Source organism: Hyaena hyaena, unplaced genomic scaffold (genome assembly GCF_003009895.1).
Source record: "Hyaena hyaena isolate Hyena2069 unplaced genomic scaffold, ASM300989v1 scaffold_120, whole genome shotgun sequence".
Classification (NCBI taxonomy): Eukaryota; Metazoa; Chordata; class Mammalia; order Carnivora; family Hyaenidae; genus Hyaena; species Hyaena hyaena.
Genome location: NW_024080752.1, coordinates 439817 through 456791, shown reverse-complemented (window position 1 = coordinate 456791; position 16975 = coordinate 439817). Strand labels below are relative to the sequence as shown.

Below are 16975 nucleotides of genomic sequence, written 5' to 3'. Positions count from 1 at the left end.
TCTTTCTCCCTCTCTCTCTGTCCCTCCCCTGCTCATACACGCTCTCTCAAAATAAATAAACTTTAAAAAAAGGAGGCTTAACAAAAGAGTATAATGCTACAAACTGCTTATTTTTGAATGGAGAAGATGAACTCTTCAACTTCTTTCTAGTGCCTGATTTCAGTTAAATTTCAGCTTAGGTGGGAAGCAGATGCAGAACAAAATCCTCTCATAACCTTCATGTGTTCCTGCTGCAATTCTCACATTACTACAATGGCTGGGTTGTTTCTAATTTAGACCACAAACTACAGGCACGTAGGAGCCTGGTAGAAAATAGTCATTATTCTATTATTCGTACCTGGGACAGTGCCTGGCATATAAAAGGTGCACAGTGAATACATAAGCAAAATGAAGAAGTGCTTAAGTAAGCAGTTATTTAGCTAATTAAAAAGCTTTGTCATTTGTAAATCAGCTTAAGATTTATGCTAAAGTATGAGCAGCTCTGAAGAATGGAGATATTATAGGTAAACTCGCATAATGATCCCTACAACAAACAGCAGGTTGAAGGTGGTCAGTATATCAGGTAACGTACAAGAAGTTCTTCAACTTCTATTTATCATTCTATTTATGTTTTTAAAAAATGAAACTTATTCGCACTAATATTTTAATAAAGGGTTGTTATCCCCCACCACCACTAAAATTATTATATTCATGTATGTTCCTGGGCATTAGAAATCAGTTTTTTAGAAGAGTTTATTTCCTTAATTCCAATTTGATAGGCACGTCTACCATCTGACAGTGTCTTCTCTAACATACTGAGAGCAGGTAATTTTGAGTGGCAGGTCTCACAGCTTTCATCACAATAAATCTTTAATCAACGGAAATGACAGAAGAAATCCAGAAATCCATGTTTAGTGATTTGACATGTGGAAATTAGGGTACTTCAATTATTTCCAATGCTTTAAAAAGTTTCTTAAATTTTTCTAATGTTGTTGCTCATGTGTGTAGACCTTTTGACTTAACAGGAGCTAGTGTTTTGCAAATTTTATGTATATAAATAAAAGTTTAAGAAAATTGTAAACAAAACCAATGTAAGATATTCATTCATTCTTAGATATTTTAAATTTAATAGTATTTAAGAAAGCACTTTGAACTTAAAACAGGATCTAAATAATATTAAAAGACAAATATTTCTAGTCCAAAGACTAAAAATTACCTTTAAAAATTCTGAAAGTATAAAAAGCATGATGTGAGGTTTGACAGGCCTTGTATACTCAGAACTCAGGCCACACAGAATTTCTATGTTCTCTAAGTTACTTACAGCCATGTAATAAGTTAGTAACCTTTTTCCACCGTCACAAATATTGTATAATATAAAACAGCAACTACCAATTTGAATTTATCATAAAACCATTTATTTCAATGAAAAATACAGTGGTATATAGTTTTGAAAACATTATCATAGATTGTAGCAAAACCTTAAAATGGCATATATTTTATGTCATTTTAACTGCTCAGATGATTATAATATAAATAGATTAAAACCATATGACAAAAAAATGTGGCATTTATAATAAGTATTTATATATCTTCCATGAAAATAACTTTAACTTAAAATGCTACAAAGGCACAACACAAAATAATTCTTTTTTATAGTACTAAAAACAATTAGTAAGTTCATAAAAAAAAATTTCCATCTACTTAATGCAACTTATTTATTGTTAGATTTTTCCCTCAATTGTTAGCAAAGATGATATTTTTGGGCCACAAAAGAGTTAATAGAGTTCATCAGAGGCCAAGGAAGGAAGGTAAAATTGTACACCAAATAACTCTGAAAGGCAATTCTCTTCCCAGAGGACTATAACAATTGGGAGTCCTAACAAACATCTCCTTTTCTTCTCCAATTCAAATTTCCAATTACACAAAGCTTCCAGCATATAAGTACCATCTATATTCCCTCCTGGCTCCTTACCAACTCAACTATAGCCATTTGTGTGGAGAATAAGAGTATTTTTTTTGTTTGTTTGTTTTTTAGAAAACAATCATAAAAGGGGCAGCTGGGTGGCTCATCAGGTCATGATCTCACGGCTTATGGGTTCAAGCCTTATGTTGGGCTCTGTGCTGACAGTTTAGAGTCTAGAGCCTGCTTCAGATTCTGTGTCTCCCTTTCTCTCTGTCCCTCCTCCATTCTCTCTCTCAAAAAATAAATGTTAAAAAAAATGTTTTTAATTTGAAAAAAAACAATCAGAAAAGAATAGTTAAGATCTGAAATCAAAATACAGAGAGAAAAGAGGAGGAAACGAACAAAGAGAAACAAAATAAATGTAAGAGAAACAATAAACAGCAGGAAAATAAGGGGGAAAATATAAAAGGAAGAATAAAGAAAACAGAGTACTAGTAGGGCTAGAGAAAGTTGAACAAATAAGGGGTAGGGGGTGGAAATCTTCTAAGGAAAGCCAATACTTTTTTCCTATTTGTTTCTCAGATGATTTCCCCAAACTCCCATCTTTCAGACATTCCTGTTTCCTCACACATTTCTACTAGCACCTCTATAAAAGGAGACCCAAATTTCTAAAAGAATTAGTTTTTTTAAATGTTTATTTTGGGGTGGGGGGACAGAGAGAAAATACGACAGAGGTGAAGAGAGCTAGCTGACAGGAAGGACAGCAGGGAGCCCTGACACGGGGCTTGAACTCATGGACCACAAGATCATGACCTGAGCCGAAGTTGGTCACTTAAATGACTGAGCCACCTAGGCACCCTAAAAACAATTGTTTTAACTATGCGGTCCAAGTGGGGCATTGAGATAAATAGTTGCCTTTATTAAATAGTAGACTGGGGAGTGGGGCTATAAGAAGTTTTTGTGGAAAGGGAGCTAAGTGTTACACCAAAGGCACCATAGAGACTGAAAACAAGCCCAAAACAGGGAGCAAAAATCTGCAACCTAAATAACCAACCAAAGATAAACACTTGTAATATTTTACCTAAGAACCCAGAGACGCTAATGAACATAGGCTCCTGAGCTTCCCTAATCATCATAAAATACAAATTAAATCCACAATGACCTATCATTTCAGGTTTCCATGGTGTAGTGGTTATCACATTCACCTGACACAATGACTGATCACTTCAAAATTACTAGATTTAAGGGGGAAAAATTAGTCTGACCAAGTAAGTGTTGATAAATTTGTAGAGCAACTGAGATACTCATATACTGCTAGTAAAAGTATACCCTGGTACAACCATTTTGAAAATAACCTGGCATTATCTAGCAAAGAAATGCATGTCCTACAACTCAATAATTACTCTGCTAGGTATATAATCCAGAGAAAATTTTCTGCCCATTCACTAGGAGAGCAATATGATAATATTCAAAGAAGGGCTGTCTGTAATAACAAAAATTGTAAAAACAATAACAAATGTCTACCATCTATAAAACGGGTAAACTTTGGTATATTCATATAATGGGACACAATATAACAATGGACATAAACACAAGAATAAGTGCATAAACATAAGAATAAGGTACACACAGGTTATAGAAGACTAAGTAGAATGATTCTATTTACATAAATGTGTAAGAAACAAGCAAAATTAAACAACATACTTGATCACATACATATGTGGTCAAAGTGTAATGAAATAGAAAGAAATAATTAACACAAAATTTAAAACAGCAGATATTTTGAGTGTGACTGGTAGAGCTATAATTGAGGCAAGGCACACATGAGTCACCACACAAGGGACTGTGTGAGACTTTTGGCAGCTACTGCATGAGAAATTACAATGTACATACTCTTTGTGTGGATGATTTGCTCCATAACTTAAACAACTTACTATATTCTTTTATAAATGTGAAAAAAAATAAGCCAGTGCTCATAGAAAACTGACATGTGAGAATGTTGCACTGTGAGACAGTACGATCTAGTGAAAAATAAAATGGGATTCATGAAGTCTACAGTCTCCATTATTAACCTCTTTTGCTCTAGGTTTCTCTGACTACTGTCAGATTATACACCTCTAAAACACCATGCCAGCTTTGGGATTCTAGGATTGATTAAAATATTAAGGTGAAGAATCAATAGTATAAAAGAAAGAAAAAAGACAATACTCAATTTATAATACTTTGTAAATTTTTATAATATCCAAAGCTGATAAAAGTAATAGAGGACAGATATCTAAGGCTAATTTGCCATATAGATTATTTCTAGAATTTTACTTTTTTTCATGTAAAAATCAAGCTTTCAAGCAAGACTTATTTTGCATTGAACACAAATGAAAGCTACTATTAATGAAAAGTTCAGAGATTTCCTTATTGGTTGGATAAGGAACTAAAATGTTCTACAATACAATGCTGATCCAAGTAACTGCATGGCTCACAATACTTTCTTTTGAAATTGAATAAGCAGCCCTTTGCTTTCACATTAGCATAGTATTTGCTTTGGGGGTAAGTAAATGTCACTAAATATACAATAGACCTAGTCTGTACTACAACAAAGTTGTACAACTATCACTTGCTTCCTTAGGGTGCCGCTGGCGTCTTGTGATGTAGTTTGCTACAAGTCATGGACTCTTTTTTGTTTGTTATAGAACTTAAATCACTTCTATTAGCCAAATGATTCCCCTTATAAACTATATGATTTAATTATTTATATTGTGACTACTTATCTGCTGCCTGTAAACTCTATAATGGTAGGGATTTTGGTCAGTTCTATTGACTGACATAGCCTCAATACACAGGACTATGACTGCATATAAAAGGCATTCAAAGCTATTTGTGAGCTTTTTCTCTCTCCAAGCCATCCTGGTGGCTGCTTTTGGTTGGGGCCCTTGCACATCTAAGGCAGGAAGATGGTGGCCACAAAGAAGATGAAAAAGTCTCTGGAGTCAATCAACTCTAGGCTCCAACTCATTATGAAAAGTGGAAAGTATGTGCTGGGGTACAAGCAGATTCCGAAAATGATCAGACATGGCAAAGCAAAACTGGTCATCCTCACCAACAACTGCCCAGCCTTGAGGAAATCGGAAATAAAATACTATGTCACGTTGGCCAAAACTGGTGTCCCTCACTACAGTGGCAATAATATTGAATTGGGCACAGTGAGTGGGAAATACTACAGAGTATGCACACTGGCTATTATTGATCCAGGTCATTCTAATTTTAGAAGCATGTCAGAGAGGCTAGTAAAAAGTAAAACATGCAAAATTTCTCTTTATATATATGTATTTGTGGAGAGGCCCCTGGGTGGCTGTTCATTGAGCATCTGACTTCGGTTCAGGTTATGATCTTTTGGTGGGTTCAAGCCCCACACTTGAGCTCTCTGCTGTCAGTGTAGAGCCTGCTTCAGATCCTCTGCACCAATCCCCCATGCCTCCTCCACTTGCATTCTCTCAAAAATAAACATTAAAAAAAATTTTGTTGATACAATTATTTAATTCTACACTGTGAAGAAGCTAATTATCAAAATCAATACTATATATAGCCAAGGACCATGTTAGTCTTTCTTAAGTAACATTCTCTTAATTATAAGTAGTTGTATATCCACTGATTAAAAACATTTTAAAGAAGAAAGGCCAATTCATTGTGATTTTAGTTCATAATAGTGCTCAAAAGGTACAATGCTTTAGTCTAGTAAGCATAAAATATTGACTGAAACTTAAACAAGTAGTTCTTATAATTATTTCTCTGGTATCTAAAAGATGATTTATTATTTGATAACTGTATTACTCACATTCTTCTATTGGTTTTACATAAATGACCTTAAAGATTAATTCTGCTAAGGGTTAAATAAGATGCCAAAATTATAATTCATTTTAAACCCAAAATACTGAAATTTGATACTCTTCTAAAGCACTGTGATAGTTCTGTACCTGTGGCCTAAATGGGAGAAAAAAGTAAGCTTTATGATCAAGTAGAAGTAAATTCAAATACTGAGTGACTCTAGGCAAGTTGAAATAATAATTCTATTCTCTGATAAATTTCTGAGAAAAAAAGAATCTACCCTTGATTTCTGGCATATCCTTTTATGGCAGGAATTATGAGATTATGTATCAATTATTACTAAACCTTAAATAGCACTCAGGGTTAGTTGACAAGTATTTAAAAACCCACTATAAATAGATGTATTGCTCCTTACAGTCAGAAAACATATCTAGTGAGGTTTTCATATAAAGGATCAGAATATAAATCAAGAAATTATTGATTTAATGTGGTATTTCCTTCGTAATGTATTTGATTCAACAAAATATAAAATCTTCACATCTTCAGAAATGAAATGAGATTATATACAACCTGACGGACAAAGTAAAAATTAAAATTCATGTAAAAATGTGAAAACAAAGTTGGCCTTTAATAACTATTTCATAACTGCAATGGGTAAAACATTCACTGTAAGATTTGAAATTCAAAATTTTACCATTTTCACAAAGACAGAAGTAAGATCCAGTGTCAATCCTGGGAAAGTTCAGGCATGTTATTTATTTCCTCATTTATAAAATGGTAGTAAGTGTCGGGAAAAAAAGACCCTTCTTCCTTTTACTCAGGAGGGGTCTCTGTACACAGGGAAAGCAGGACTTTATCACTAGCCTTACCTTTCCACCAGAGGACGTAAGGAGAGGAAAAGGCTAATTCCATTTTATGAATTCTCCCACAAGGCAGGTGAAGTGGCTAGTCTGACTAGTTTGATTTTGGTAATTATTGAGCCATTTCCAGTCAAATGGAGTAAAAGGGACTTGATTTACCCACACACCATAAATCACACAAAATACACAAAACAACTATTTTCAGACACTGGACAAGAGGCAGTGAAGGACGATGTTCTCTGAGAGGGAAATCAACAGGTGAGCCCTACAACTGCCATCCTTATTGTCTTGAGTAAGTTTCCAAGCTGAAGTGTAGGGAAGGGGAACCAGGCAGCCTAACAGTCTCTCTGAATGGAGGACAAAGGAATTAAGGGGAAGGGAAGTCAAGGTTGCTAGAGTCACAGGGCAAACAGACAGGAACGAGTGGCACACAAAAGGACAGCTCTAGAGAAAAAGAAAAGTAGTACCAGAAAAAAACAAACAACAAAAACTATCAACCTAGAATCCTTAAAAAAAAACCAAGGAGAATGCTTCTTTACACACACACACACACACACACACACGGTGAAAAAGTAATCAACCACAGACCTGCACTACTAAAAATGTTAAATGAAGTTCTCTGTAGAAGGAAAATGATAACATGTGGAAATGTGGATCTACACAAACAACACTGGAAATCATAACTATACAGGTACATATAAAATGATTTTCAAACTACTTTTAAATAGAATTGACTACTTAAAGGAAAAAAAAGTGTGGTTTTAACAATGTAAAAGTAAAATGCTTCATAACAATAGTATAAAGGCCAGAAAAGGGTGAAATGAAATTACACTGTAGGGTTGTATACTATACAAAAAGTGGTATAATGTGCTTAAAGGTAAACTGTAACAAATTAAAGATGATTATCACATACCTTTAAAAAGCAAAATGCCAAAAACAAAAAAAAGAATCAAAATCAAAACCAAAAAAACCCACCACAAAACAAATTATAATTAGTAAGTTAACAAAGGAGAAAGCTGCAATTAGAAAAAAAATATCCAAAAGATGACAAACAAAAAAAAAAAAGAAAAAGGAACAAAGAGTACAAAAAGGGGCAAACAGAAAGTAAATTGTAAAATGGTAGATTTAATCTCATCCATATCAACAATAACCTTAAATGTGAATGGTCTAATTAAAAAGCAGATTGGCAGATTGGACTTAAAAAAGACACAACTATATATTACCTATAAAAAACTCATTTTGAATATAAAGACACAAAGAGACTAAAAGTTAAAGATGAGAAAAAGATACAGCATCCTATCATTAATTAAAAGAACACTAGAGTGGCTATATTAATATCATATGAAATTGATTCCAGGGCAAATGATATTGCAAGTAATAATGATGGCTATTTCATGATGTTAATGAAGCCAATCCACCAAGAAAGCATAACAGCCCTAAACATTTATGCACCTAATAAAATAGCTTCAAAATGTGTAAAGTGAAAACTGATAGAATTGTAAGGAGAAACAAATTCGCAATTATATTTGGAAATTTCAACACCTCCTTTTCAATAATCAATAAAACAAATAACAGATAATCAGTAAGAATATAAAAAACTTGAACTGTATAATCAACTTGACCTCTCATTTACAGAATGCTTCACTCAATAAAAGCAGAATACACATTTTTACTAGGTACCCGAAAACATTTACCAAGATAAATTGACCACATTCTGAGCCATAAAACAAGCCTTGATAAATTTAAAAGGATTTAAATTAAGCAAAGTGTATTTGCTAGCCACAATAGAATTAATTTAGAAACCAGTAAGAGAAAGATATCAAGAAAATCTCTTAATTATTTGGAAATTAAATGAATGGTGTGATTTTAAGCCATTGAACCACCCCTCAAGTGAGGCTACCAAGTGCTATGGACTCAAATGTGTCCCCTTAAAACTTAATGTTGAAGCCCTAACCTCCAATGTTACTGTATTTGGAGACAGGGCTTTTAGGAGGCAATTAAGGTTAAAGGAAGTTATAGGGTAAGGCCCTAATCCAATAGGAATGGTGGCCTTATAAAAAGAAGAGTTCTGTCTTTCTCCAGGCATATGTACCCAGGAAAGACCATGTGGGCACACAATGAGATATAATCTGGCTGCAAGTTAGGAAACCCTTACTAAGAACAAAATCAGCTGGCACCTTGATGTTGGACTTACCAGCCTTCATAACTGAGAAAAAGGATTTCCTGCTGATTAAGCCACCTAGTCTATGCCCTTTTGTTATGGCAGGCCAAGCTGACTAATACACAAAAACTAACAGTCATTTAGCTCCATTTGGCTCCATATTTCCTATTCCTTCCTGAAACTCAGAGGAGGTAGTCTTGTATTTAGCTCTAGATTCATGGATAAGGCAAGCTAGAGCTTGTCCCCTACAGCCTACATGTTCCCAATTAATAAAAGAAGGAGTGAAAACACAAGGCATAAATGGTTTTCCAAAAGCCTTGCACTTGGGGTATTAAAGGCTGCATGCCCAATTTAATAAAGTGATACTTTTATTCTACTATCAATCATGTGTACATACTTCTAGTTGGGACTCGGAGAAAAAGTGGGTAGTACTGTGACTTCCTAACAATTGTAACTCTGTAAGCACCTTACATAATTGCTGTGATCATTACAAGTGAGGCATGTCAAACACTGAATCATGAGATTGCTCTTACTCAAAAGGAGGGAAATACCCCTTTTGTTCTATGGCATGACCACTTAATGAAGTCAAGGTGGTGACAAGAAGAGAAAATTAAGACAGAAAACAGCAAGGAATAAAGGGAAAATGAAAATAAAAATAAAGATAAATCCATTTAGAATTCACTAAGTACATTATATCCTACTCCCTCCTACCAACCATGTCCCTCCAATGCCAAATTTGCTCTTCCCTCTTGAGTTTTCTATATAGTCTTACATTATACATGCTCTACTGCCGAAGCCAAAAACTTTGTAATTCAGCCCTATAAATTGTACTTCTTAAATAACCCTAACCACTTTCTTCCTCACTTTATGACCTCTGCCAAAACTACTAAGGCCATGATCTCTCTTTTAAGATTTTTTTAATAGTTTCTTTATTTTTGAGACAGAGACAGAGCATGAGTGGGGGAGGGCAGAGAGAGAGGGAGACACAGAATCAGAAACAAGCTCTAGGCTCTGAGCTGCCAGCACAGAACCTGACACGGGGCTCGAAGCCATGAACTGTGAGATCATGACCTGAGATGAAGTTGCATGCTTAACCAACTGAGCCACCTAAGCACCCTAACGGCCATGATCTCCTACAATGATAATTACAGTAGCCCTGTGATTACTCTTGTATAACTAGTGTCTTACCCTTCCCATCTAGCCCCATCCCCCTTGTTAGAATTCATTCTAAAATATAAATGTGATCATGTTGGCTTAAGTCTCCATAATGGTTCCATTACTTACAATTTAAAGCCCAAATTCTTCTTAAGAGTCAGATTTTTTTAAAAAATCACATAACAGAGGTACAGGTGAAACCTTCTTACTTCCTCAGGCAGACATTTCTTATTATTGGTATTAAAGTTACTAGCCAGTGAGCTTCCTGAAGACAGAGCTTAGCTCATTCATTCCTATATGCTTTATGTTAGGGTTTTCTATATAAAATACAGAAAACAGTATGTTACTGCAAATAGAATTTTGCTTCTTTCTTTCCAGTTTTTAATGCCAATTTCTTTTTCTCACCTTATAGCACTGGCTAGGTATACAATATGCTATAGAAGTGGCTATGGTGCATGTCGTGTTTCTGATCTTAGTAAAAAAGTTTTCAATATTTCACCACAAAGTGTGATGTTAGGTGTAGATTTTTCATAGATATTCTTTATCAGGTTGAGAAGGCTTATAAAAAGTTGCTCTGATTTGATACTAAGTGTGTAAAATAAATCCCTCAAAGAAATGCCATTTTTAACTTAATTTAGAATACTCCATGAGTGCAATTTTTTTAAAAGCCAAAAAGCATCTGGACAAGAACTGCCAAAAAACATACCATTTTTCAATGTATGTTACTTATTTTTCAGTTAAAATAACCACATGTTAAAAAAGATGAACCTCCTATAAAATGCCAGAAAAAAACATCAATGTTTATTCACCAAGAGTGAACTCTAATATAAAATGTGGACTCTGGGTGGTGATGATACGTCAACACAGGTTCACTGACTGTAATAAATGCCACCATTGAGTACACACATGCTCTGGGCCGGCCCAGTCTCTCCAGGGTCTTGGGTGGAGTTTGTTTTACAAAAATTTTTCCTCTGAGTTCGTCCTTGGCCTTGTCTCCTAGATTTTAGCAAGTAGTATTATTTTTATGACTGCCTAATTCATCATGATCCTTGTATTTGTCCTAAGCATTGGCTCTCTTATAATCTATTTCATCAACTCTTTTAACCCTGTTGGAAGCTATTCTTCATACAAAGACAAAACCATCCCTATTGATTTGACTTTCAATGTGTTCTTTAGTTTCTATTTTGGGTTGAGATTTGTGGCAGTGGATGACAAGATCAAATTTTGGTTGGAGATGAATTCAATGGTAGACATCATTATCATTCCATCAACCATTATTTCTTATTATTTGAAGAGTAACTGGCTAGGTTTAATGTTCTTAAGAGCTTTGCGATTGCTAGAGCTCCCTCAATCCTGCAAATTCCCTGAGCCATCAGGACCAGCAATTCAATGAAGTTTTCCAAACTATTATCCATTGTCCTCAGTATCTAGTTCACTGATGCAGGATTCATTCACCTGGCTACCTCAAGAAACAAGCCAAATTACACACGGTGGAGAGTCCCAAATACCACTACAAGTAGGAAAATAACCAAGGTCTCAACAAGAGATACCAAGAGACACCATTCAAAGAACACTTTCTGAACGGACAGGCCCTGGACAGTCAAAGAGCCTTCTTTGGTACAGCAGCACTGGCAGGTGCAGAGTACATAACAAGCCTTTAAAACTAACAAGAGGTAGAAAGCTAACCAAAATGATGAAATGGAAGAACACTCCTCCAAAGAAATTCCAGGAAGAAATGACAGCTAAAGAACTGCTCAAAACAGATATAAGCAACATAAGTGAACAAAAATTTAGAACAACAGTCATAAAATTAATTGCTGGGCTTGAAAAAGGCATGGAAGACATCAGACAAACTATTGCTACAAAAACGATGGAGCTTAAAAATAGTTGTGATGAATTAAAAAATGCTATAAATGAGATGCAAAATAAAATGGAGGCGTCCAATGCATGGATTGAAGAAGCAGAAAGGAGATTAAGTGATTTAGAAGACACAATTATAGAAAAAGAGAAAGCTGAGAAAAAGAGAGATAAATTGATCCAGGAACGCAAAAGGAGAGCTCGAGAACTCAGCGATACAATTAAAAGGAATAATACCCATATCATAGGAATTCCAGAAGAGGAAGAGAGAGGGAAAGATGCTGAAGGAGTTCTTGAACAAGTCAGAGAACTTCCCCAATCTGGGGAAGGAAACAGACGTTGAAATCCAAGAGGTACAGAGAACTCCCCTCAGATGTAACCTGAATTGATCTTCTGCATGACATATCCTAGTGAAACTGGCAAAATATAAGGACAAAGAGAGAATTCTGAAAGCAGCTAGGGAAAAAAGGGCCCTAACATACAAAGGGAAACCTATCAGAGCGGTGACAGACCTATCTACTGAAACTTGCCAGGCCAGAAAGGAATGGCAGGAAGTCTTCAATGTGATGAATGGAAAAAATATGCAGCCAAGAATCCTCTATCCAGCAAGCCTCTCATTCAGAATAGGAGGACACATAAAAGTCTTTCAAAATAAATAAAAATTGAAAGAATTTGTCACCACTAAACCAGCCCTACAAGAAATCCTGAGGGGGACTCTAGGAAGGAAATGTTGCAAGGAACACAAGACACTAGAGACACCACCACAAGCATGAATCCCACAAAAGACACGATGACTCTAAACCCACATTTTTCAATAATAACACTGAATGTAAATGGACTAAATGCCCCCAATCAAAAGACATAGGGTAGTAGAATGGATAAAAAAACAAAATCCATCTATTTGCTCTCTACAAGAAACTCATTTTAGACTGGAGGACACCTTCAGATTGAAAGTAAGGATGGAGAAATATATATCATGCTACTGGAAGTCAAAAGAAAGCTGTAGTAGCTATACTTATATCAGACAAACTGGACTTTACAATAAAGGCAGTAACAAGGGATGAAGAAGGGCATTATATAATAATTACAGGGTCTATCCATTAGGAAGATCTAACAATTATAAATGTCTACGCACCGAATATGGGAGCACCTAAATATATAAAACAATTAATCACAAACAGAAACAATCTTATGGATAAGAATGTGGTAATAGCACATTCTCTCACTTTTCGCAGATGACATGATATGCTACACAGAAAACCGGACGACTCCACCAGAAGCCTACTAGAACTGATCCATGAATTCAGCAGTTTTAGGGTACAAAATCAATGTACAGAAATCGGTTGCATTTTTATACCAATAATGAAGCAACAGAAAATCAAGAAACGTATCCCATTCACAATTGTACAAAAAACCATAAAATAACTAGGAATAAACCTAACCAAAGATATAAGAGATCTGTATGATGAAAACTATAGAAAACATATGAAGGAAATTGAAGAAGACATAAAGAAATGGAAAAACATTCCATGCGCATGGATAGGAAGAATATAGTTAAAATGTCATTACCACCCAAAGCAATCTACACATCCAATGCAATCCCAATCAAAATTGCACCAGCATACTTCTCAAAACTAGAACAAACTATCCTAAAATTTGTATGGAACTGGAAAAGATCCCGAATAGCCAAAGTAATAATGAAGAAGAAAACCAAAACGGGAGGTATCACCATCCCAGACTTTAGCTTCTACTACAAAGCTATCATCATCAAGACAGTATGGTATTAGCACAAAAACAGACACAAAGACCAATGGAATAGAATAGAGAACTCAGAATTGGACCCACAAATGTACAGCCAACTAATCTTTGACAAAGCAGGAAAGAATATCCAATGGAAAAAAGACAGCCTCTTTAACAGATGGTGCTGGGAGAACTGGACAGCAACATGAAGAATGAAACTAGATCATTTTCTCACACCATGCACAAAAATAAACTCAAAATGGATAAAGGACCTGAATATGAGACAGGAAGCCATAAAAATCCAAGAAGAGAAAGCAGGAAACAACCTCCTTGACCTCCACCGCAGCAATTTCTTACTTGACACATCCCCAAAAGGAACGGAATCAAGAGCAAAAGTGAACTATTGGGACCTCATCAAGATTAAAAGCTTCTGCACGGCAAAGGAAACAATCCATAAAACTAACAGGCGACCGACAGCACGGGAAAAGATAGTTGCAAATGACATATCAGATAAAGGGTTAATATCCAAAATCTCTAAGGAACTCACCAAACCCCACACCCGAATAACAAACAATCCAGTGAAGAAATGGGCAGAAGATATGAACAGACACTTCTCCAAGGAGGACATCCAGATGGCCAACAGACACATGAAACTATACTCAGCATCCCTCATCAGGGAAATGCAAATCAAAACCACACTGAGATACCACCTCACACCGATAAGAGTGGCTAAACTGAGCAAATCAGAGGACTCTACATGCTGGTGAGGATGTGGAGAAATGGGACCCTCCTACACTGTTGGTGGGAATGTAAACTGGTACAGCCCCTCTGGAAAACAGTGTGGAGGTTCCTCAAAAATTTCACAGTAGAACTCCCCTATGACCCAGCAATAGCACTCCTAGGAATTTACTCAAGGGATACAGGAGTGCTAATGCATAAAGGCACGTGTACCCCAAAGTTCATAGCAGCACTCTCAACAATAGCCAAAACATGGAAAGAGCCTAAGTGCCCATCAGCGGATGAATGGATCAAGAAGATGTGGTTCATCTATATGATGGAATACTACATGGCAATGAGAAAGAATGAAATCTGGCCATGTGTAGCAACATGGCTGGAACACAAGGGTGTTATGCTGAGCGAAATAAGTCAGGCAGAGAAGGACAGATACCGTATGTTTGCACGTATAGGAGGATTAGGAGGAACTTAATGGAGGAAAATGGGGGAGAAGAAGGGGAAAAATAGTGGGGGAGAGGAAGGGAGGCAAACCCTGAGACACAAAACTCCTGAAGTGGAAACTCCCATCATCAGCGGAGGGACCGCTGAGGGCAGATGGGGGTCGGGGAGAGGGGAAGGGGGAGTGATGGGCATGGAGGAGGGCACTTGTGGGGATGAGCACTGGGTGTTATATGGAAACCAATTTGACAATAAACTATTAAAAAAAATAAAAATAAATGCCACCATTGTGGCATGGGTGGCACGGATAATGGGGAGGTTGTACATCTGTGGGGACAGGGCATATATGGGAACTCTGTTACTTTGTGCTCAGTTTTGCTGTGAAACTAAAACTGTTCTAAACAAATAAAGTTACTAATTAAAAAAATTTACCTTTTATAAAAAATTCCCTGAAATATTTATTTTTCCATTAAAAAAAATAAAAATCAATAATGAAAACAATATACTCACTTATCCTAAAATTATACTTAAAATGATTCCCTCAAGCATCAATTATGTAGGAAAAAAACAAAAATTATAGAAGGCCAAACCAAAAAATAAAAGTGTCTAAGTTCAGGAGTCTTTACTATTCTACAACCAACAAAACAAAACAAGCCTCCTGTAAAACTTAGATTAACACAGTTTATGTTTACTTTAAGCAGTTTAATGCCTGATAAGTATGAATATATTTGGAAGTCCTCAGGGCCCGGAAAAAAAGGTTAGTTACTGGAAGAATTGAGAAATGTTGTCTCTGTAACATTATTTGTTACTGGATTTGCACCACAAGTAAAAACATTGTTAAGTGAGGGAAGACAGTTCTTATAATAACTGACGTTGTCAAAGTCTACTGACAATAAACTTTTTTTTCATATAACTTCTGATGCTGTGTTTCTTGAATAAAATTCCCCTGGATTACACAATTAATATCCATATATATTAAATTCTACATTTTGAGACTATGCCAGAATAAGAGTCCCTAATGGGCAGTACAATACATTGTACAATGATGGCTTTCAGCAGTTTGTAAATACAGAAGTCTGGGAAATATTAATTTAATGACAGTTGGATTTCTGTTTGTAAAAGGAGTTGTCTATAGAAAATAGCTGGAGGGGTGCCTGGGTGGCTCAGTTGCTTAAGCATCTGACTTTTGATTTTGGCTCAGGTCAAGATCTCATGGTTCATGGGATCCAGCTCCACATGATGCTGAGAGCATGGAGACTACACAGGACAGAATCCCCGCCCCCCACCTCTCTCTCTCTCTCTGCTCCTTCCTGCTTGTGCTCGCTCTCTCAAGATAAATAAACAAACATTTAAAATAAAAGAAAGAAAATAGCTGGAAAATGGTTTCTCTCATTTCTACTGATGGAAAGACTGCTAGACAATGCTCTCTGGTCTATGGTTGTGGATCTATCATGCAGTTTTAAAAAGACAGTTATAATTAAAGCTGATACTTCTTAAGTTCTTACTATGGTGCTTAGATACTATGATGAACATTTTATCTTATTTAATCTTTACAAATACTAGTAATTTTTCACATTGTTTCACTTCCAAAAATAGGCTCTTTATACATGGAATGGTCATCTCATATACAATTACTACTGCCAATTCATCAAATCTAAGATGTCATCAATTTTAAGATGTCTTCAATTCTAAGACATACCTATTTTATCTGTCACTAAGAAAATAATCTACCAATGAAGTTACAATGTTCCATCAAGTATAAGAAGCAAACTGATTTCAAAGACTTAAAATGTAGGTGTGCATGCTTCAAACCAACCAAATAATTGAAATTATCAGCTTTATCAGATTCAGATTTAAATGCAATATATTTTAATAATCTTGAAAACAAAAAGTGAACTAATTGAATGCTTACTCAGCCTCTTTTGAAAAGAAACCCAACCCTGAAGAATGAAATCATTTATCCAACAAACTTTGGATTTTTTAATTTTTAAAAATTAAAAAAAATTATGCTTATTTAAATTTTTTTAAGTTTATTTATCTTGAAAGAGAGAGGAGGAGGGAGGGAAAGAACTCACAGAATCTGAAGTAGCCTCCAGGCTCTGAGTTGTCAGTATAGAGCCCAATGTGAGTCTCGAACCCACCAATGGTGAGATCATGACCTTAGCCGAAGTCAAACACTTAACTTACTAAGGCACCCAGGCTCAGCTGTGCCAACAGTTCAGAGCCCAATGTGGGGTTTGAACTCATGGACTGTGAGATCATGACCTGAACCAGTTGGACATTCAACTGACTCAGCCACCCTGGCACCAATGTCCAACTAATCTCTTA

General features: G+C 35.7%; 2 protein-coding genes across 4 annotated transcripts in view; one reads left to right on the top strand and one right to left on the bottom strand.

Moving 5' to 3' along the window:
- The window catches only part of FAM214A (family with sequence similarity 214 member A), a 96599-nt gene that overhangs the window by 42983 nt on the left and 36641 nt on the right, over window positions 1-16975 (bottom strand). The gene's annotated exons all lie outside the window — the stretch shown is intronic.
- LOC120235008 (60S ribosomal protein L30-like) overlaps window positions 4831-16975 on the top strand; it is a 48018-nt gene continuing 35873 nt past the window's right edge. The window contains exon 1 of the mRNA XM_039237093.1: window positions 4831-5170. Coding sequence (XP_039093024.1) covers window positions 4831-5170 — 340 coding nt within the window. The remainder of the gene's footprint in view (window positions 5171-16975) is intronic.